The 24,321-nt window shown below is 41.4% G+C and overlaps 1 protein-coding gene across 5 annotated transcripts in view; it reads right to left on the bottom strand.

Moving 5' to 3' along the window:
- Positions 1–14,352: 14,352 nt before the first annotated feature.
- robo3 (roundabout, axon guidance receptor, homolog 3 (Drosophila)) overlaps positions 14,353–24,321 on the bottom strand; it is a 139,844-nt gene continuing 129,875 nt past the window's right edge. The window contains exons 25-27 of one of the 5 annotated variants that reach the window (XM_061751936.1): positions 22,811–22,978; positions 20,141–20,292; positions 14,353–15,145 (exon numbers count right to left, since the gene is read on the bottom strand). In XM_061751936.1, the coding sequence (XP_061607920.1) occupies positions 15,134–15,145; positions 20,141–20,292; positions 22,811–22,978 (332 nt within the window). In that variant the 3' untranslated portion in view covers positions 14,353–15,133. Of the gene's footprint in view, positions 15,146–15,188; positions 17,090–20,140; positions 20,293–22,810; positions 22,979–24,321 lie in introns of those variants that run through there. The other 4 variants (XM_061751935.1, XM_061751934.1, XM_061751938.1 and 1 more) reach the window with 4 other exon arrangements.

Below are 24,321 nucleotides of genomic sequence, written 5' to 3'. Positions count from 1 at the left end.
AAGGTAATGATGGCAACATTAGAGTTGGAGAAAAAAATCACAAGCAACAAATTTCTGGAATACAGATGTCTATGGCTGTATCGCAGTTCACTTTTTTGGGTTCAGTGCATCACGAATTGTTTTAATTGTACTTACAACATATCACCTATTATTCGCGATTATTATATATTTTTACACACGGAATGTTACTGCTGCGTCATGTAGGAATACATGCGAGCCAGGAGGAAAGCATGTTAAAAGAAAGAGAAGGTCCAAAGCATTTGTACTAAAAGAAGCTATAGTGCAATTGTTTTAGTTTAGATTGTTTTTTGTTTCATGTTTTGCTGCGTCCCATGTTGCTCATGTCTTGTGTGCTCATTTAGTTATTGTGTCCACCTGTTCTTGTCAACTCTCTACCTTGTGTCAACCAATCAGCTCCCTCCAGCTACTTGTGTCTTGTGTCCAGCTGTTCCTCGTTGTCTCGACAATTTGTTTGTATTTAGTTCCTTGGTTTCTTTCAATCCTGGTCCGATCATTGATCATTGCACTCAGTCACTGAAAGTCATGTGTCTCTCGTCGTGTTTGGTTTTATGCCAGGGTACGTTTATGCTTGGTGTTTCTTTGTTACTTTGAACCTTGTTTTTGAGACTGTTAATTTTGTGTTTAGTTTTCCCTGGGCCTCGTTTGCCTTTTTTGAGATTCGTCCTACTCTGTTGCTTTGGGGTCCAACGTGTCGCAAACCCTGACAGCAATGTGCCTATAGCAAAGTACAACTAACTTAAACCTGCAGTATGTAAGTTTTTTGATCAAAAAGTTATTTACACCCAAGCCACAATATATTATATATAGGAACACCATTCACCTACTACTCTTTATGCCGTCGATTAACGAGCCGTTGAATTTCAATAGTGGAACTTTTAATAACTTCTAATAGTAGAACTTTGTGGTGGACATGGGAGGTAAACCAGAGCGGATCTCAGTGGATCTCCTCAAGCTTGCTTGTGGACGTTGATGTGTCACCGCAGCTGGCCCTGCCCCCACGTCGGGGGTGCCTTCCCACTGCAGTCTCTGGCCCGAGTTCTGGACGCGCCTATTGCCTTTGACCCCATCCTGCTAAGCGGATCTGCCCCCCAGCACGTTGACTGTGTTTCTTTTGACACTGTTCGTGATTGTCTCCACACAGGCAAGGCAGGATTTGAACCTGGTTCCTCAGAACTGTGAGACAGATGTGCTAACCAGTCGGTCACCATGCCGCCACATTATCTTATTTTACAATAAAAAAAAAAAAAAAAAGATTTTAATCATTGTAGCTTTGCTTAAGGACCATACAACCCATTCAGAAATACTTTCATTGTAAAATTTTTACACTTAAATTTATATTGCGATACAATACATACACCCTCATTTATCACAAGGGTTAGGTGTCAGACCACAGCCACAATAGGTGCAATCCGTGAAGTAACAACCATATATATTTTTTTATTTATACATATTTTCAAGCCGTACGAACCGCTCCTCTCCCCCACACTCCTATTAACTTCTACAATACTCTTATATACACTTTCTATACTCTAAAACACCTTTTAAATTCTTAATCATACTGTAATGGACAGTAGTACTGTACACTGTGTTCATTTTATTCCTTGTAAAATGTTAACATTTTTATTTACTTTTATTTTTTTACAGTTTCAGATGTACCATATTTTACCAAACCAACTTTTTTCTAGCATTTGGGATGTAATATTGTCTCTATGGCGCCTCAGTAAACATGTGAAATATGAATTAAAATAGTCAACACATTCCTGACTTCCAGACGTTTTTCTGCCCAGAGGCCTGAAATCAGGTCATTCAAATTTCTTAAGCTTGTATACATCACTAGCGAGGATCTCCGCCTACCTCTCCGCTCCCGAGCCAGCGCTGTCAACATAACAAACATGCTCTCATAAGTGGGTCTTATACACGGAGGCAACCAATCAGAAGAAAGGGGACGGTTTTAGCCACATATGGACAAAGCGGATACAAAACTGGGTCAAACAGAAGTAGAGGGGCCTTTTCTGGACACTCGTATGACAAAACCAATGAAATGACACTTTTATACTAAGTCCATGTTCGAGAGTCACTCTATGGAGGTCTAAATTGCCAAAATATGGGACCTTTAATGTTTTAGGTTAGGAAGCGTTTATTTTACCACAAAAAAATTACAGCATACACTCAAAATCCCGCGTATGCTGAATTATGTGCTATATGACTATGAAAAAAAAAAAAAGCAATGCACTGAATTCGCATTAGGTAAACCAAAATATAGTGTAGGAACACTGTATATACCACCACTGTGAAGGGACTCAATTTATAATGTGATATGAATTTTAGGCCATATCGCCCAGCCCTACTATCTTGCTTTTTACCCCAAATATTTTGAGTTTAATCTACTTAAATTGATCAAGCCATTTTACTATACTGAACACAATTTTTACATGTCAGGTTAACAATCATCGATCACTGGCAAGAATATGAAAACAAATTATGCAAATGGTTTTGTGGTTGCGGCTGCTGCAGCGACCCACTTCAAGTAAAATGATCCAGGCTAAATCTATGCGGGAAACTGCATTATAATTTCAATGGAGCTTCATGTTTTCGTTGACTTGGAAATCTACTCGAGTGACATGCTTAATATATCACTAAACCTGATTTTTCTTGTAGTGTGTTATTCTGAAAATAAAACTGTTACTGCATTATTGTATATTACAATAGCAACATAGTGCCAAGAAATAATTTTGACTAAGTTAAACATCAAAACTGAAATAAAAAAAATTAAGCTGCCAATATTTTGTCACTGTAAACTATTCAAATGGGTTTTATACATCAATCTATGTGTATCTACTGTATGTGTAATCATTGAAACTTATTGTATTATGTCATGAATATACAGGGCCAGTACTGGTTCTGACAGGGCCAACACAACACAATGGTGGCCCCACAGTGCCACCACTCCAAAAGGCTTATTGTCAGACCCTATCCCTGTTAAGCACTGCATTTCAACAATGTAAATTATTCAAGATTATTTCAAGTCATAATATTCGCATACAATGCAGCAATGTTTTTGAGCTGACAGGTGAAAAGCATTGTTATTCCAAAGTGCTGCTTTAACTGAAACATTTTATTCCTAGCCTCATTGGTTTTGTCCCTATAAGGTCCTTATTTATTTGCCTTTCACAACGACTGCCCAATCTCCCCATGTAAAGGCTTTATTTTAGTTTCCTCTGTGTCATGGACATCCATCTTCCTTGTCATGGGCAAATGAACATGGAAATTGGTGGTTTGCATTTTGGAATTAAAGAGCAGGGGTTTAAATGATGCCATCACCTCTCATTCATCCTTTTCTGTCTTTGTCTTTCCTTTCTTCTTTGGCCATCCAGCCTCTTCTTTTAGACCCCAGTGGGCGTTTTGGACCTGTCGCCAGTCTAATGAATGAGTTAGTGATTTATAGTTTAGAGGAGAGGATGGAGGGAAGTTGATCGGGGGAATTAAAGGACAAGGGGTGTGGGTCATTCTGTTGAAGGTCAGCGATGTAAATCTTTTTCTGTCATCCTTTGCTCTTGTTTGCTTGTTTGTGTTAATCAACTAGGCACACTAAGAGTAGACTATATGAAATATAAATTCAATGTTTAAAAAAAATAAAACATTAATCCCAGATACCATTATGTGATTCCTTTAATATTGCTGTTGAAAATCTTTGATTAAAATGTGCAATTAATTAAGAACATAAAATTGGAAGAGTGACCAATGGAGACCCAAATCATTAATCCACTGAGGAATGGGTTCAGAATCATACTCAAATTGAAGTGGGGAAAAAAACTCATAGGCTAATAAAACTGTTAATTTCCTCAAGACAACTCCCAATCTGACTCAGTATGTACCTTCCTATATGTGACTATATGCACTCCCTACAACTCCTGGGCATTCTCCTGATAAGGTATCTCCTAGATCATGGTCATGATGTCCTGCAGAAGCTTGACTGGCTTCAGGTTAGTCGTCTAGTCAATAGTAATAATGCTGTCACGATACGTAATCGTATCTAATTGGACCGGACCCAAAAGCAGACTGAGGTGGAGGGAGTAGATGAGTGGTTTATTTTGAAGTGGCTCAGAGTTCGTGTATCCAAGGCGTGCTAGTGGTGCATCAGAACAAGGAATGTGCAGGAAGCGGGACCAATGAAGCGTGGAATGAGTTTACGGGATTCAGTTTGGAGAGGGAGGTCATGGGAAGAGAGCCAAACCATCTGACCCACCTTATATTCTGGCGTGGGAGAGCGATGAAGATCCGCCATCCGCTTGTTTTCCTCGGCTGAACGAGTATGAGCAGCCCTGACGTCCTTCCAAACAGATTGGACACGTTGAAGGTGCTCCCTCACCGCGGGAACCTCCACCGTATGCTCCTGTTCCTTAAACAAAGGAGGCTGTAAACCGTAACATGCCATAAAGGGAGACATACCTGTGGTGGAGCTGGTGAGGGACTTGTGGGCATATTCCACCCATGGATGAAACGTGCTCCAGGAGGCAGGATTGCGTGCAGGATTGCGTGCAGGATTGCGTGCAGCAATGCAGCGAAGAGCGGACTCCAGGTTTTGATTCACCCGCTCCATCTCGCCGTTGGATTGGGGCTGGTAACCGGAAGACAAACTGGCTGCTGCACCCGTCGTCTTGCAGAACTCCTTCCAGACCTGGGAGAAGAACTGAGGACTTGAAGACATGAAGGACTAGGAGGTTAGAAGTCTCAAAAGCAGAGGGCAGCTTGGGAAGGGGTACAGAATGGACACACTTGGAGAAACGATCTATGATGGTAAGGATGATGGTGTTACCTTCAGAGGGGGGTAGACCGGTAACGAAGTTCAAGGAAATGTGGGATCCATGGCGGCTCGGTATGGGTAAGGTGCGCAGCAGACCAGCTGGGGGTTGGTGCGAAGCAGGCTAAGACGAACTCTCGGGTGTCTTTAGCTAGACTTGGCCACCAGAAGTGTTGAATGAATTGAATAGTTCGGGTGATTCCGGGATGATAGCTTAGTTTGGAGTTATGGGCCCACTGAAGTACTTCTGAGCGGACAGAATTGGGCACGAAGAGACGATCAGGTGGTCCAGTCTTGGCATCGGGTTGGGTTCTCTGAGCCTTCTTAACAACTTGTTCGATCTTCCACGTGGCAGTCCCAAAAAAGCAGGAGGAGGGAAGGATGGGCTCCGGTTCCCCCGAGTTGGAGGGGGCTGAATGAATGTGAGAGAAGGCGTCCGGTTTGCCGTTACGAGAACCAGGGAAGAAGGAGAGGTTGAAGTTGAATCTACTGAGGAATAGGGCCCAACGAGTTTGCCAGAGATTAAGCCGCTTGGCTGAACGGAGATAGGCGAGGTTTTTGTGGTCGGTCCATATGATAAACAGAGAAACGGTCCCCTCCACCCAGTGCCTCCATTCCTCCAAAGCCCAGACGATGGCCAGCAGCTCACGATTTCGTACGTCGTAATTGCTTTCGGATGGTGACAGGCGATGGGAGAAGAAGGCACAGGGATGAGATTTCTGGGTTTCGGGATCCCGCTGGGAGAGGACGGCCCCAGCTCCCATGTCAGAGCGTCAACCTCCACAACGAAATGGAGGGAAGGCTCGGGATGTCTCAGGATGGGGGCGCTGGTGAAAAGCTTCTTCAGGTGTTCAAAAGCTTGAGATGCTACCGGGGTCCACTGAAATGGAAATCTGGTGGAGGTGAGACTGTTGAGGGGAATGGCCACTTTACTGTAATCCCGGATGAATTTGCGCGAGAAGTTGGCAAAGCCCAGGAAACGTTGCAGTTCTTTGCGGGTGGAGGGAATGGGCCAGTTAACGACTGCTTGGATTTTAGCTGGGTCCGGGTGTAGTTGTCCTTTGGCAATGATGTTTCCCAGGAAGTGTACAGAGGAGAAATGGAATTTTTCAGGTTTCACAAAGAGACTGTTTTCAAGTAGGCAGTGAAGGACTTGGCGGACATGTTGGCGATGTTCTTCAGGGGAGCGGGAGAAGATGTGGATGTCATCTGAATAGACAAATACGAACCGGTTAAGCATATTATGGAGGACGTCGATGAAGGTTTGAAAGACTGCAGGGGTCGTTGGTTAATCCAAAAGGCATGACCAGGTATTCAAAGTGTCCGAGGGGGGTATTGAAGGCAGTTTTTCATTCGTTCCCCTCTCTAATGCGGATGAGATGATAAACGTTGCACACGTCACGAGACCATGGAAGTCACTGCAGGGGCGGAGAGTGGTATCTTTTCGACGAAAAAGAACCTGGCCCCCAGGGAGGAAGAAGAGGGCCGGATGAGTCCAGAGGCAAGGGAGTCGCGCATATAATTCTCCATAGCTTCTTTTTCAGGACGGGAAAGGTTAAATAGGCGGCTGGCGGGGAGAGGGGCACCAGCCAGGAGGTCAATGGCGCAATCATAGGGTCGGTGGGGGGGGGGGGGGGGGGGGGGGAGTGATGGCAAGATCTTTACTGAACACCGGGGAGAGGTCGTGATATTCTTCAGGGAACCGGGAGAGATCGATAGGAGTTACTGGTGGCTGAGGTTTGCTGGAGGTCAGGACGGCCGAAATAAGACAGTGAGAGTGGCAGAGTGGACTCCAACCAGTGATGGGAAGGTGAGTCCAATCGATGGCGGGGTTGTGTTTAAGGCAGGGGATACCGAGGACTAGTGGAGTCTCCGGGGAGGGGATAACATACAGCTGGAGTATTTCACAGTGATTACCAAAAATGAGCAGGGTGAACGGCGCAGTTAGGTGGGTGTTAGGGGAGATGAGTCGCCCGTCCAGGGCCGTAACATTTTTAGGGAACGGGAGGGGTTTGAAGGAAAGCTGGAGCTGACACGCCAAGCCCTCATGAATAAAGTCATCTGCGCCGGAGTTGAGGGCAGTGACAGGGTGATTGCGATCCGGACCAAGAATACACGAGGGAACGGTCATATGGGAGGGAGAGCTAGGAGAGGTGTTGGTTTGGCTCACCACGGCGCTCTGGGGTCGTGGTGAGCCCTGTCTTTTGGTTTTATGGAGCAAGTGGCTATGAAGTGACCTGGCTGTCCATAATAAATACATAATCGCTGATTGAAACGGCGCTGACGTTCCAGGTCTTGCCCAGTTGCATAGGCTCTTCCAGTCCAGTGGGGGTGAAGAGGAGATGGCAGGGGGTTCAGTGTGCGGCGGAGGGGCTGGAAGCGCTGTGCCCGTGGAAGGTGTTATACTGCACGTTCTAATTCCTCGCTCTCTAGCTCTTTCACGAAGACGATTGTCCAATTTTATGGCGAACAAAAGTAATTCCTCCAGTGAGGTGGGTTCGTCCCTGGCGGTGAGCTTGTATTTGAGCTGCTCAGATAATCCTTGAAAAAAAGGAAGTATCCTAAAGTCTATTGAATATGAAGCCACGGAACTCGAACCCTGAATGAGGGCTAGGAGGTGCCGAGTGGCTTCTCTACTCTTAATGGGGTGGTCGAAGACTTTATTAAGCTCGTCCAAAAATGAGTTGAATGATGAGAGTACCGGGGAGGAATTATGCCAAAGCACGGTAGCCCATTTGGCAGCTCTTCCGCACAGAAGGTTAATAATGAAAGCAATTTTGGATTTGTCCGTGGGATGACTCAGCGGTTGCAGGTCGAATACTAGTGAACTGTTTAATAGAAATTGAATACATGAACCTAGGTCCCCAGAGTAAGGTTTGGGATGAGGAATGTGAGGCTCTTTGTACGGGAGAAGGGGTTGGTTGGAAGCTGCGGGTTCAGGAGGAATACTCACGGAAGGGTTGCTGAGGTGTGGGTTGGCAGAGAGCATCTGGGAGGACAGGAAAGAAACTTGTTGTGTGAGGTATTTAATGAGTCCATGATCTCGTGGAGGGCTTTGTCCTGTCTGTCTATGTGAGTGCCCTGGTGGGCGAGCGTTTCCCTCAACGCTTCCGGTGTTGCTGGGTCCATTATTGTGAGTATTCTGTCACAATACGTAATTGTATCTAATTGGACTGGACCCAAAAGTAGACTGAGACGGAAGGAGTAGATGAGAATGGAGAATTTTGAAGTGGCTCACAGTTCGTGTGTCCAAGGCGTGCTTGTAGTCCGTCGGAACAAGGAAGTGCAGGAAGTGGGAACGTGATGAGGTGGAAGAGGTTGACGGCGTGGTTGAAGCGGGCAGCGTAGCGGGAGGCACGAGAGGAGCACTGGAAGTGGAAGAGAACACAAGTGGGTAAGTACATGTGCAGGTCATCGGATAACTTACACACGACTGTCGGCCTGTGTACCACAAACGATTGCGAATACTCTGGCGTCGGATCCCTGGGTCAGGCAGGCTTAAATACAGGCAGTGAATGCTGATTTGGAACAGGTGCGCAGGCGAGGGGATGGTAATTGCTGGGGAGAGAGAGAGAGTTGCAAAGCGCCACCCAAGCTCCAAAAGAGGAATTGCAGGGCACAGATCATGGCAAATGCCTTCTCATGTCATCCAGAAGCTGCTGACACACTCCGGCCATATGAGGTCAGGGATTGAGAGGCTACAGAGACTACCAGTATATGATCTGCGGATATTAAACATTTTTTAAAATCATATAGCACTTCACTCAGTGTTACAGTTGTACAGCAAACAAATATTTCAAGCATTTCTTGTACAGTTAATACAGGCTTTAAGAGGGCGATAATTTGAGCTGCATTATCATATTTCTAATTATTTTATTATGATATATTATTATTATATAATATTATATTGCGGCACGGTGGCCGACTGGTTAGAGCGTCAGCCTCACAGTTCTGAGGTGTGGGGTTCAATCCCCGTCCCTGCCTGTGTGGAGTTTGCATGTTCTCCCCGTGCCTGTGTGGGTTTTCTCCGGGCACTCCGGTTTCCTCCCACATCCCAAAAACATGCATTAATTGGAAACTCTAAATTGCCCATAGGCATGACTGTGAGTGCGAATGGTTGTTTGTTTCTATGTGCCCTGTGATTGGCTGGCAACCAGTTCAGGGTGTACCCCGTCTCCTGCCCGATGACAGCTGGGATAGGCTCCAGTACACCCGCGACCCTAGTGAGGAGAAGCGGCTCAGAAAATGGATGGATGAATATTATATCCTGTGGGAAAAGGATATTCTAAATGCATACAAATCAATTCTGATTCATCAACTGCCGTCCTGAAACAGAATATGTTCGACATAAGACGTCCCACTGTACGAAATGACCATAATCGTGTCATTACAGATTAGATATGTTTGGCAAGAATCGATTTTTGTACTTGCATTCATCCGTTTTCTATACCACTTGTCCTCATTAGGATGACGGTTAAGCAGTGGCCTATCTCAGTGTATTTTGGGCAAGAGACCGGTTACACCCTGGACTGGTCACCATCCAAGGCAGGGCACATATAAACAAAATTGTAAATGGTAAATGGACTGCACTTATATATCCGTCGGAATACATTTGCTCCGACGAACTAAACAAAGAACCGTTTACACTCACAATCACACCTCCGGGCTACTTAAAGTATTCAATTTACCCAAATGTGAAATTATCTGGAATGTGGAGGGACCCGTAGAAAACCCACGCAAACACAGGAGAACTAAAACTCATGTAACACGTAAATGGGACCTCTCAACTGTGAGGCAGATGTGTTAAACACTACCACACTGTGCTAACCCTCCATCCATCCATTTTCTGAGCCGCTTATCCTCACAAGGGTTGCGGGCATGCTGGAGCCTATCCCAGCTATCATCGGGCAGGAGGCATGTTACACCCTGAACTGGTCGCCAGCCAATCGCAGGGCACATACAAACAAACAACCATTCGCACTCACGCTCTAACCAGTCGTTCACCGTGCCGCCCTGTGCTAAGCCATTATTGTAAATTATTAGGGTTGGAACCTAATATCATTTTGCTCAATACAAACAAAAAAATCCTTTACTTGGTTGAAGCCCATAAAGATATAGTCGTTACAGATACAGGCCATATTAGAATGTGTTTACATGGCTTTCATATTAAGTTATGTTATAGCTATTAATTTAAGTGTCTCATTAGCATTTTATAAAGTCCAAGCACTGAGTCACATCCCTTTTTCTTAAATCATTGAGGATGGTGTTTTTCCTCCCCAGATGTGTGTGTTCATTATAGTATTCATTCATCCCAAAGTAATTAAACACCAAAAAAGACAAAGAATAAGCTATCTTTAACAGAACTTAAAAACTCTCAACTGTAATTAGTGTATAAATGTATGTGAAAAAAGAAATGGGTTATACTTTGAAAAACACTTTCGGCTGTCAGACTCAATTTATAAACATAGTCATCAGGATATAGACTGATAAATTATCAAAATCTTCATTAGAAATTGAACAGTAAGCCGATTTGTATAATGCACAATTTCACTGCTCCACTGTATAGGAGGATTTTATTGAAGTTTTTTGTTGAGCGCAGAGCTCATTGTTTGGGCTTACAAAAGGGAAAAAAACTTATGAACAAAACAGCCAGGTAATTCAAATAAATTGAGTTGCTGCAAAACAAATTTAAGATACCGTCTCGGAGGCATTGTTGCTCGGCTTCATCCAAGTCAATATAACAAATTTGGTCTTGTGAAAGGTTGGAACATACTGAATTAGACCTCTCAAAAGATCAAATCATCAGGTTGACTTATCTATTTCTCCCAGCAATTTAATACCGCTGTTTGAGGAGAAATTGTGAATACTGATCTATATATGGAGCCACGGTGATCGATTAATCGACAATGTCATTGGTATTTTTTCAGCAGATACAGCGGTCCCCAAACTTTTGTGCGCCACAGACAGGTTTCACGTAAAGACATATTTCGACAGAGCAGTATAGAAACAATAGTAATAAAAAAGGTTTTTGGTTAATTTTCACTGATCACACCCAAGCCTGATTACTTCCAGACCTGTTCCATCACGAAATCAGAATTTGTCCCAACAAAATGAAGTCAGACAAAAGATCTAAAAAAGCTGCGACAAAATGACACGATCAAAAGAAATTCCAGAACAGTCGAGAAATTAAGTCATTGACATCTATCAATCTGGAAAGGGTTACAAAAGCCATTTCTACAGTTTTACGATTCCAGCGAACCATAGGGACTGCCATTATCCTCACACGGAGAAAACATGGAACAGTGGTGAACCTTCTAGGATTGGCCAGTCTACAAAAATAACCCCAAGAGAACAGCAATGACTCATCCAGGAGGCCACAAAGGAACTCAAGACAACTTTTAAAGAACTGCAGGCCTCCCTTGCTTCAGTTCAGGTCAGTTTTCACCATACAAGAAGGAAGAGACTGGACAAAAATGGCATCCATGGCAGAGTTCCAAAGCTAAAACAAATGCTGACCAAAAAGAACATTAAGGCTTGACTTAATTTTGCAAAAAAAACACGGAATGATTCCCAAGACGTTTGAGAGAATATTATATGGACTGACTCGATGAAACTTGAACTTTTTAGAAGGTGTGTGTCTCGTGACAGCCGCGTAAATGTAGCACAGCATTTTTGGTAAAACATTTACACGCACTTGTACAATTTCGCAAAGTTCGTCCGTATGCCATAGTGTTACGACAGTGTTGTAAAGCAACACAATGGTCGTGATGTTGGTTGGTGAGTGTAGTACGACACACTTGTTGCCCACACATTATTTGGCGTAACATTTTGGCGACAAAGATGGATCTTCACTTTGTGCCACTTTCCTTGCTTCTCACCGCCTTTCCTGTGGTCCGGCTCTTCTGCCATTGTAAGGCTGGCTTGGATAGGGATAGCCAAAATTAGCGAAGCTAACAGATATTCTCATCGATAACCATCTTACTTTCATACGTTCAGGCCTGTGCAAACGTATGAAGAAGACTATATGCCTTGTTGGCTGGACATTGTGCTGCTCCGGAGCATTATCGTCCAGTGACGGCAGCAGACATCTGATTTGAAAGTCCACTTTAAATTGACCGCCTGGAGGACGAGATGCCAAAAACACATGATTAGAGGTTAGTCAACTTCAAGCTTTAAATGTCGATGCGAAGTAGTAAAATCGACTCGTCGACTAATCGATTCAACCCTTACTATACAGTATCATGAGCAAATCGAGTCCTGGTGGGATACATTGTAGTCATTTATAGCTAAATATTTCCATTTTCATATAGTGTTGGAAGTTGCACTTGCTAGCATGCTTTACAATATATTAGCAAAAATATAAATATCTAATTAGCACTTGTTTCACTGTAAACTGTGGTATCAGATCAGATTTTTACAGTCTGCGTATTTTTACAGTTGGTCTGATTTGAACCATAATAAAAGCTGTGCTGCAGCATCTTTTCATGATCTGAAAGCAGAAGCACACAGTAGGCACAACAAAGGCTTGTGTAGCTTGGTGGGTTTGCGTAGGCCAAGGCTGACCAGATTCCGTAGAGCACAAGAGGCTAATGTATTCTTAGGTTGGACAGCAGTAGGGAGGTGGTTGTTTGGGGCTTTCAGACGAGAAGGCTTGGTCATTTCATGCTCCTCAGCACATGCAGCACCCTGGCGCAATGCACTGTGTGGGAAGCAAAGAGCGAGGCATTAAAAGAAAAAGGGAAGAAAAAACGTTAGCAATAAGGCACTTTTTAATTTGGATTTGTTAAGGTCTTTCTGGGCTGTCTGGCAGAGGGATTGACGGCTCACAAAAGAATATACCGTAAGCTCAGGGTATTAGGTTTGGTTCAGGAATTTTTAGAAGTTTGTGCTAACACACGTGGCAACAGTTGTCAGCCTTTATTTCATGGATTATTTTCTGTGACATACTGTCACCGGACTCAGCAGGTCTGATGTTGCTGATTGATCAACTGCAATGCAAATGCAATGCAAAACTGTCCAAGTAAGAAACCATATAATTTTTCCAGGTATAGGTATCCACACAAACACACTAGCTATACTGTACTAAACTAATACCAGAACATCTGTAACAATTATGGACTGGAGGGGACAGAATCAAGATGGAACAACCACGCCAAGATCCTGTGGAACTTCCAGATTCAGACTGACAAACTAGTGGTGGCCAACCAGCCTGACATAGTGGTGGTGGATAAACATCAGAAGACAGCAGTCGTAATAGTGTGCAGGACTCACACTATTACAAGAACTACAGTTGTAGCGCAATGGTGAGTTATATATTGAATTATGCGTTTTTATTTGCCTCTATGTCGGACGTCAAATACGTTAAAGTGACTTGGCTAGTCTGTGGCGCACAGAAGGCTGGGCACCGCTGATCTATAAAACGGCAGGCATACCCCCCTTTTTTTTAATGGACCTCCAAACATACGTTCAGTCATAGGCACAGTATTCTGATTAAATTACTTTTATTGAATTCTTTTCACTGCGATTGCCTAGCGACCAGTTCAGGGTGTACCCCGCCTCTCGCCCGAAGATAGGCTCCAGCACGCCCGCGACCCTAGTGAGGATAAGCGGGACGAAAGATGAATAAATGAATGGATTTTTTTTTCATACAGAGTATAAAACATGCTCTCCTTCAAAGGGTAGTGTTAGACAGAGAGGGGCACATGTCCCACTGTCGATGACTTATCTGCTGCTTAAGGTATTTTCATATTTAACTTGTGCCACATACTTCAAATGGTTTTCTATGAAATTCACAAGTCTCAGGTAAATGCTTGATGATTTACACCCAGCCTCAGACTTGAGTCATGCCTCTTTAGTGGTTGTGCGCAAATTCTCAGGTTACGCAAGATGGCTGTCTTAAGTCTGGATGTGAGACTGCGCAAAGTGAAAAGTGCGTAAGCCAGGCGCATAAAAAAAAAGAGCAAATGCGAGAATATGGCTTTATGTGAACAACGGTCTCTTTTGCATGTTTTGGTACAAGCGACAGATAGGTGAATTAGTTGACATTAAACTAATATTATCAAACATTTAATGAACGGTAGTATGAGCCACGTTGCCCTAAGTCCGACCCAGGAGCCAGGCCCAGAAGGGTAGCTACATTCGACTTCCTTCAAGACATTTGATACAATTCCAAAGATGCCAGTCTGAACCAGAGAGTATGACATAAGTGTACTAAAAAGTGATTTCACCTCTGACCAATGCCACCTTCTGTCAGCTATCATTAAAAAACAATAGGATGCCTGCTCCAATCTAATAATAATAATAATTTGGTTAGGTGAGGAATAGAAAGCAGTAAAGAGCTGAGAAGTGATCACTGTGTATGCAGAAGGCTAGGGCTTTACAAGGTACAATGAGTGGAGCAAAACATCAAATTAAACAATGGCTGATTAAATGCATTTCTGCCTTTTTAGAGTTGCAATTTTGAGCTCAACTCACTGTATTGAAATGCACGTCTGGAACATCCCTACACAAAGAAAAGCAGTAAGCACATACATCAGCAAATGCATTTTATTGTACATTTACAAAACAAAAAGAGTACAAAAAGTCAGTCAACAGACATTTCATTTTGGAAATTATATATATATATATATAAATGTAATCCTACAACTGCAGCATAGCGTCCCTCAGACAAGGTGAGGATCTAGGGAGAGGTGGGCTTACAATCAAAACTCAACAGTCTGCCTGTCTGCTGACACACTCGACCATTCTGCTGCACAGAAACCAAGGGATATCAAGACAAGTAGACATTCTATTGGACTGCATGGGGGCAGGTATCCCAATCAGACCAGAGCATTCTTCCAGGAGCAGGAACCTGCACATTTGGGCTTTTCCTTTGTGCTTATTATTTTCTGTTGTTTGGCCATCACAACAAGAGTGCAACAGTAGTTAATGCCTTTCCCAAAAAGTATACTGTACATTTTGACCAAAAAGGTTGGCACATTCAGAGATGTTTTTTTTTTCTTTTTGTAATGGACCCTTTTTAAAATCATGTTTTTTTATTTTCAGTACTCATAAATACAATATATGTCTTTTTCCCTGTATCCAAAGCCAACAACAGAACAGGTATAGACACAGGTATTTACAAATCAAGGGACATGGGGTGAGCTGGATAGGTCATAAATAATCATAGTGAAACAAAACACACAAAAAACGATGGAGAGTCTGTTTTTGTTCTTTCACAACAATGACGAGTCTCATGAGATCATTGTGTCCACATTTGAAAGATGGTGAACAATGGAGGCATCATAGGTTAACGTATCTTCACAGATGGGCTTATCTAGTTTCCTGCAAAATAAAAAAATAAAATAAATAATAAAGTATAAATAATAATAAAAATGTTATAATTTTCAATACATCACATTTTTGACATACTGTATTTCTGAACATTTACGTATATAATCACTCCACTATGAATCTCTGCTTTATTGCAATTTTTCTGACTTACTTCAACTAAATGATGAAAGGAACATCTCATTTAATTAATGTCCATATTGCGCACCTATGCATGTGCTTCTGCATGACCAAGCATACCGTGGGCTTTGGCTGTGGGTTATTTCGATTTTTATTTTCATTATGCAAGGTGGTGGTTACCATTAATAACTGGCTGAAGGAATGATTGCATTGATTATACAACACATGCAGGTTGAGGACCCATTGTGCATATCAGTAATGAAGACTCTCTATGTGTAAAAGTTAGTCATGGCGTCCCACAGGAATCTATGCTTGGACCTGTACTGTTCTGTCTTTACATGCAGTTTGGCAATATGAATAGAAAACACTTTGTTAAATTGATTTGTTATGGAGACTTTATGTCCAACATTAATTATTAATTAAATATGATGAAACCAATCAGTTATCCTAACTTCAGGCATGCCTTAAAGAAATCAAGAATTGCATGAATCACAATTTCTTACAACTGAAAGGCCTTGGTGAGAAATGGACTGTTAATTTGGAAGCTCCAATGACATACTGTAGCTGCTCTAGACCGTTTTGTGGTTGCCTCCAACAGCACAGTGAGGCATCTTGGCATCACTCTTAATTCAGATTTATCATGTCTAACTCATATAAGTAAGTACAACAAATTGTCTTTGTTAGCTCATGCTGAACAACTAGTGCATTATTTTGTGATGTCTAATTGTTGTAACTCTCTCTTAGAAGGTGATTGTAGAGCCAGGCTCCCAAAGTACACATTTACTGTTAATTTATAATTAAGAGGCAGAATCTTCAGTTATCAGGCTTATTTCCCCCTAAATCTTAATTTTTCATCTTATCAAGACCTTTTGAACAATTGTATGGTTTCATCTTTCTATCCCTTTGGTAGTCGAACATGAATGTGCCCAAAACAAGGTCCATTAAGTTTGCTATTGGAAAATCCTGAACAAAACCTGACATCTAGCTCATGAAACACCTTTGGAATGATCCAGAACTGAGACGGTGATCCACCAGCAGGCCCTCTCTCAGGTATAACTTCAGTGACCTCTGATCTCACACATGACTCAGGATGAATGGCAAAGCATCTCAGACACCCCAACAACTACCGGTATATTTTCTCACATTTTTACTTTGTTGATGCAGTGATCACATGGCAAGTCCCTATATTTTGTGCATATGATCAATCATTGGAGAATGTCTCAAATGTATACATCAATGCTGCAGATGTCCCCAGTCAAATTAATTAGCCCAGACAGCAACACCTCCCTGTCTCTGAGTCAAAGGGCAAAAGATAGAGGTACATAACACAACAGGAAGAAGGTGGTAACCTAATCCAGACTTCCTGTGAAAACACCCCAAAATTTATTGCGATGAAGGTTGTGCTTTCATGTTCCTAGCAAGGCATAAAGAGGCGGCCAGCAAGGGTCTGTTAAAGGGGCGAGGTGTTCCTCATCACTCCACAGGGGATGACCTGACCAACAGCAGACATGTAAGGGAGCCCTGTCTTTATGTATGTATGTGCGTGTGTTTGTCTGTGAATGAGACATTCAGTTGTTAAGTTTTTTTGCTACATTCCCATACCAGATGTGTGTTGGGGTCACCAGGGACTGACCTGTGACAGGCCATCCTTTTTCTTCCTACATACACAGGCGGCTTTATGGCGATACTTTAAATGACAGCACAAAACTTAACAACTCCACCCCTTAAAAGATCATCAAATCTACTACGTTTCCCCTTCCTCATAAAAAGCCATGCCTAACCTGCATTTCTTTGGTGTTGTTCAAATTCAATTTGGAGCTGTTGAACAAAAATGAGAGAAATTAAACAAATGGGTACTATGCTTGTTAAACTTTCATTTTAATGATGCAGTGGGAGAAAGTTAATAATTATGTTTATTATGTTGCATTAACACAACACAAATAATGCACGATGACAACAACACATCACAAATAATGCATGATGCAAAATATTACTGGTAAACAAAATTTTAAGTGTTCACTATGTTTCTTCAAGACAACGTACGGATTACATACTTTTTGTTATTCTGACTGCCTGGCTTCACTACCCAGTTATCTACATGAACTGTATACCAAATGTACACGTGTCATTTTCATATAATTTGATCAATAACGGTAAAGACACTTGTAAAAAATAAAATAAAATAAAATTCTAATTTAGCAATTTTTTTTAATGCAGTCTTGGTTTTATATGGGTAAATGTCTAAAACAGCCACCCTTAAAGTCCTATTTTCAAAAAGTTACTGATGAGTTAAAATTTTAAGTATTCATAGTAAAGGCAATCCTTACTGACAGAGTAAATGGCTGTGGCTCACTGAAATACTCTTCTTGCATAACGGTAAAGAACAGATGAATAAAAATTGTTTGAGTGGCACAATTTACATGTGTTGCCCTTCAAACTCTGTGGATACAAGTGCATAACTGATCCGCACTACTCATTAAACCGCTTACAGTCGACAGTCTTTATAACAACTGTAATAATGGTAAAGACATACAACAGTTCTGACATGTTCACAAATTCATACACATCTCAGCTATAACACAATTTATTTTGCTGTCAGCTATTGTGTATTTGTTTATATTTCAATGAATGCAAAATATCTGCCTCATCCTGGCACTTCAGCTCACAGATCCTTCTGATGAATTGCAACAACCTAATTAGGCTCGCTCCAGTGGCATTACTCGTAAAGACAGCTTGAGTGACAAAGATGGACTGTTTGTAAAGGAATGAAAAAAAGATGCATTGTGTTAGAGTTTTCATGGAATCCTATACATGGAAAAATGTAAATAGCATCTTCAGAAAACATGTTGCAAATCATAAAACTTCATTTTGGATACCTAACTGTAAAGTCATTTTGGCATTAAAGGTGCCATATTTTACCAAACCAACTTTTTCTAGTATTTTTTGATTGAATATTGTCTCTATGGTGCCTCAGTAAACGTGAAATATGAATTAAAATCGTCCAGGCATTCCTGAGTTCTAGACCTTTTTCTACCAAGAGGCCTCAAATTAGGTCATTGGAATTTCTTGGGCTTATCTACGTCACTAAAGAAGGGCTCCGCCTGCCTCTCTGCTCCCGAGCCAGCGCTGTCAACATAAGAAACACGTGAGTTTTCACAAGTGGATCTTCTACACGGAGGCAACCAATCAGAGGAAAGGGGGCAGTCTTATACACATATGGACAAAGCGGACACAAAACTGGGTCAAACAGAAGTTACTGTCAGAGGGGCCTTTTCTGGACACTTGTATGACAAAACCAAGGTGTTTTTTTAAAATGAAATTGACACTTTTATACTAAGTCCATGTTAGAGAGTCAATCTATGGAGGTCTAAATAGCCAAAATATGGGACCTTTAAAAGTTTGAAACTATTCCGTCAGAATACTTTTTTTTCTTAGAAACAATTAGGACCTTTTGATAGATAACTGCCAATAATTCAAATGTTCATATCAGCACAATTAATTGATTTTCAAAAGGATATTTAGTGGGCCATGTCTTTACCGTTATTGATGAAAGGGTAAGGGACAGCTTGCAATGCCATAAAAAACATTGGCTTGCAGTGGGGGAGCCTGCAGTGGGTGCATTTGAAAGGAGCAATCCCACAATGAAGAATTATCTCAGGAGTGGACAAACAAAACATTCTTTCTTACCATCTCTTCAAGTGTGGCTGCTTGAAGAGATGGTCAAATTAGATATGATGTATTGAACACGCCTGAGAGCATGATGAAAATGCCTGAGTATGAGAATTAGTAGCAAATGGTCTTGTGCCCAGTAAAATATAACGTCTTAAGAAGCATAGAAACATGAAGCCACAACTTCTCTACTGAGGGCTGGGGCTGGGAGAAATCACGATTAATAAACACGATTATTAATTGATTGCAAAACTTAGTATTTATTTAACTAACAAAACTTAAATTTAAATATAACTTAATAGAACAACCAGAAAATAAACTAGTAACAAATAAAATAATAATATATTAATAATAGAAATACAAATAAATACAGTCATGGCTAAAAACATTGGCATACCTGGGGTGACTGTGTTGTCTATTATATACATTTGTAAAAAAAAAAAAAAATTTTTTAAATAAATAAATAAAATAACCTTGTCTCAATATTCTCGCATTCAGCAAATAGAAATAATGTTGGTAATCCTAATTGACCTAAAACAGGAAAACTTTAGGCTGATTTCATGTCAGATAGAAAGCATTTGCCTTTTTATCCAAAGTCATGACTGTATCTGCTGTTCCTGCTGTACGAACCTAGGCCTCTTTGGGGCAGTGTGGTGCAATGCATGCATGGAGCTGCATAATTATTACAGTAAGCTAAAAAAACAGTCAAAGAAGAAAATCGCAAAAAGCTTTATTAAACTTGTTTTTCTCAGATTAGGAAGAATACTTGCCTATGAATATTGTTATATTGTATGTCTGTATGTGTTAACAACAGCGTTTGTGTGTAAATATTATTCATTTGAAGGTAAATCCCTCCAGTGAGCTAATCTCAGTTTGGCCGTCAGTAGGGCTGATAGCATAAACTGGCGATTTCTAACACGATGTGTGTCTTGTATTTAAAGATTAAATGTGAGTAATTATTTTTGTTGTGCGTTTAGTTTTACAGTAAACTCCAACTCGGGTGTCTACAAACAGCTTAAAGCATGGTCAGGGAAAGCAGAAGAACATGCGACACAGCTTGCTATAAGCAAGACAGAGTGTGTTCAGGGTGAGTTTACATGCAGGAACCTGCTGAGGGGTAAGACATCCCCCCCCCCTCCTCCCTCGTGCTCATAATGACTTGGATGCTTTAATAATTAAAGAAACTTGTTTGTATCATACCTCACTGCCCTTCCTGGCCGCATTGATCCCCCGGGATTCCGTTGAGGCCCGAGATGAGGAGCTTCCTGTGGTTGAGCAGTTACTGGACATTTGATTCCTGGAAAGGTAGCCGGCTTTACCACCGTACAGCATTACCTCCTCGCCATGTGCAGCTATAGAATACAGTGAAGAATATATATATATTTTATAATGACAATAGCGTGACTAGACTACAGTTATATTAGGCTTATATCGTTGCTGCTTTGTTCAAGCATGCATTGAAACTTTTTCTTTCATAAAGTATCAATATGTTGTAGTGCACAGTTACTTTATTTTAACATTTACTGTTCAAGTCAAATAATTTGTAACTATACAGCAGCATAATAATAGAACAAAAAAAAAAAAAAGAAGCAAATACCGAAATTTCTCATGTATAATGCGCACCCATGTATAATACGCACCCCCAAAGTTTACCTCAAAATTCTGGAAAACCCTTCTACGTACGTATCTCTGGTATGTATAATGCATTTTTACACGGCATGATTTTGCTTCGACCCATATGATCAAAACATTAAATATTATCTGTATTTTGTTAGTTTGTTTTTGTATTTTTTTAGTTCAAAGAATTATTCTGAAGTTAAGCACTTCATTTGAACACGTAATACTTCCTTTTTATTTAGTTTCTCTTATTTTGAAATTCACAGCCCTACTTTTATTTAGTAAATGAGAAAACACACAGTTGTGCTCGTATGTTTGATTACCCAGGCAGAATTTGTAAGATGGGTGCAATTCTTTAAAGAAAACATGTAGGGCTAGGTGAAACACATTTAATTTTATTTTAATGGGATTCAAATTAAACTGTCAAACATTTAAGAAAAGCATTATCATTTAACAAAACACAACCATAAAGAAATTACTGATGGTTGTTGTTCAGTCATTAGTCGTATTTAAAAAAACTATATTTCACAAATTCTGCCACTGTATGTTATGAGCACAGCTGTACATATATGCAGTCATAGGTACCCCTGTCATATTGGAATGAAAGTGGTGGCTACACCTTTTTCATAACCTCTAGGTGGCGGTGGCCTACTAGAATGAAAGTGTACACCTTTCTCATCACCTCTAGGTGACGGTGGCATATTAGAATGAAAGTGTACATAACCTCTAGATGGCGGGACTTATAAAATGCGAAAAAAAAATTACATTTCCCCTATACTTATGTATATTGCGCACTATTTACTTTAGAATTTTTTTTGGGGGAAAAAATGCGCATTATACACGAGAATATACGGTATGCAACTCCCTTGCAGAAGCACATGGTAAATACTACCGTACGTTAGGTAATAGCATCAACAGTACCATAGTCTTTTTTTTTTTTTTTTTTATGACTGTAATAAATTATAGGAAGCATTTATTAGGCTAACGAGCCAAATCTGATGCACAGTGGGTACGGAAAGTATTCGGACCCCCTTACATTTTTCACTCTTTGTTATATTTCAGCCATTTGCTAAAATCATTAAAGTAATTTTTTTCCTCAATAATGTACACACAGCGCCCCATATTGACAGAAAAAAAAAGGAATTGTCAAAAATTTTGCAGATTTATTAAAAAAGTAAAACTGAAATATCACACAGCCATAAGTATTCAGACCCTGTGCTCAGTATTTAGTAGAAGCACGCTTTTGAGCAAACACAGCCATAAGTGCAACAAGTTTTCACCCCTGGATTTGGGGATCCTCTGCCATTCCTCCTTGCAGATCCTCTCCAGTTCTGTCAGGTTTGATGGCGAACTTTGGTGGACATCCATTTTCAGGTCTCTCCAGAGATGCTCCATTGGGTTTAAGTCAGGGCTCTGGCTGGGCCATTCAAGAACAGTCACCGAGTTGTTCTGAAGCCACTCCTTCGTTATTTTAGCTGTGTGCTTAGGGTCATTGTCTTGTTGGAAGTTGAACCTTCGGCCCAGTCTGAGGTCTTGAGCACTCTGGAGAAGGTTTTCGTCCAGGATATCTCTGCACTTGGACGCATTCCATGCGGGCTTTCATGTGTCTTGCACTGAGGAGAGGCTTCCATCGGGCCACTCTGCAATAAAGCCCCGACTGGTGGAGGGCTGCAGTGATGGTTGACTTTCTAGAACTTTCTCCCATCTCCGGAGCTCAGACAGTGATCTTTGGGTTCTTCTTTACGTCTCTCACGAAGGCTCTTCTCCCCTGATTGCTCAGTTTGGCCGGACGGCCAGCTCTAGGAAGGGTTCTGATCGTCCCAAACGTCTTCCATTTAAGGATTATGGAGGCCACTGTGCTCTTAGGAACATTAAGTGCAGTAGAATTTTTTTTGTAACCTTGGCAAGATCTGTGCCTTGCCACAATTCTGTCTCTGAGCTCTTCAGGCAGTTCCTTTGACCTCATGATTCTCATTTGCTCTGACATGCACTGTGAGCTGTAGGGTCTTATAGACAGGTGTGTGCCTTCCCTAATCAAGTCAAATCAAAATCAAAAACAGCTGAACTTCAATGAAGGTGTAGAACCATCTCAAGGATGATCAGAAGAAATGGACAGCACCCGAGTTAAATATATGAGTGTCACAGCAAAGGGTCTGAATACTACTGGCTTTCCGTACCCACTGTAACTATTGTATGAGAAACACCGAAATACAATGATGCAAGAAAAATACTAAGCCTGAGACATTATCTTACTTTCAATTTGTCTTTGTCTTGAGCCTTTGCGTTGGTGGCTGCCACTGCTGTATTCGCTCCTCTCCAGGGAGGATAGCGAGCCATTAGCCACTTTACCGGCCTCCATGCACTTCTGGGAACCCTGAAACTTGTCCTCCTCTGGAGGTGGTTCTGGAGGTGGAGGCAGGTCTGAAGAGAGAAGTATAGACTGAAGTATAGAAGTATAGACTGAAAAATAGGTAAATTATTATGATGTTTGTGCCGGTGTTGTGCTGCCATGTTGGCTTTTGTTGTTGATGTTCCTCCCCAAGAACACTTGAGTCTAATTAAAGTCTTTATCTTCAGAAAACAGGGACACTTAAATGAATTGCCGCTATCTGATTTACACTTATCACCAAATTGTCTTCCCACTTTCAAGGTAGCTGGAACTGCCAAAAGTACCGTAATTGCTCGGTTACAATGCACACATGTATAATACGCACCCCCAGAGTTGACCTCAAAATTCTAGAAAACCCTTCTACCTATGTATAATGCATTTTTACAATGCATCATTTTGCTTCTACCCATATGATCAAAACATTAACAAATGATGGTTGTTGTTCAGTCATCATTCGTATTTAAAAAACAATATCTCAAATTCTACCAGGGTATATAAACTTATGAGCACGACTGCACACATATGCAGTCACACTGACCCCTGTCATATTGGAATGAAAGTGTAGGCTACACCGTTTTCATAACCTCGAGGTGGCAGTGGCATATTAGAATGAAATTATCCACCTTTCTCATAACCTCTAGGTTGTGGTGGCATACTGAAATGAAAGTGTACGCCTTTTTCATAACCTCTAGATGGCGTTATACATTTATAAAATGTGAAAGATTTGTTTTCATTTTCCCCTATACCTATGTATAATTTGCACTATTGACTTTTGACAATTTTTTGGGGGAAAAATGTGCATTATACACGAGAAGTTATTGTATATGAGATACAAAATGGAACTTTTTGCCAACCATCGTTAGCCTTTATAACAGAGTCAAAGGCAGCAAACAAGCAATAAGCTCAGTAGCTCTCATATACTGTACATATAGAATAAAGTGACACATGCAGTATATCTACTGTATATCCATCTCTCTCTCTCTCTCTCTCTATCCATCCATCAATTTTCTTTACCGCTTATCTTCACTAGGGTCGCGGGCTAGAAACAAACAACCATTCGCACTCACATTCACACCTACGGGCAATTTAGAGTCTTCAATTAACCTACCATGCATGTTTTTGGGATGTGTGAGGAAACTGGAGTGCCCGGAAAAAACCCACACGGGCATGGGGATAACACACAAACTCCACACAGGTGGGGCTGGGATTTGAACACCAGTCCCCAGAACTGTGAGGCAGAGGTGCTAACCAGTCGTCTACCGTGCCTCTCTCTCTCTCTCTCTCTCTCTCTCTCTTTCTCTCTCTCTCTCTCTCTCTCTCTCTCTCTCTCTCTCTCTCTCTCTCTCTCTCTCTCTCTCTCTATATATATATATAT

This window comes from Phyllopteryx taeniolatus, chromosome 17 (genome assembly GCF_024500385.1).
Source record: "Phyllopteryx taeniolatus isolate TA_2022b chromosome 17, UOR_Ptae_1.2, whole genome shotgun sequence".
Lineage (NCBI taxonomy): Eukaryota > Metazoa > Chordata > Actinopteri > Syngnathiformes > Syngnathidae > Phyllopteryx > Phyllopteryx taeniolatus.
The sequence above is the reverse complement of the archived record's forward strand: the minus strand, read 5'-3'. Positions and strand labels throughout refer to the sequence as shown.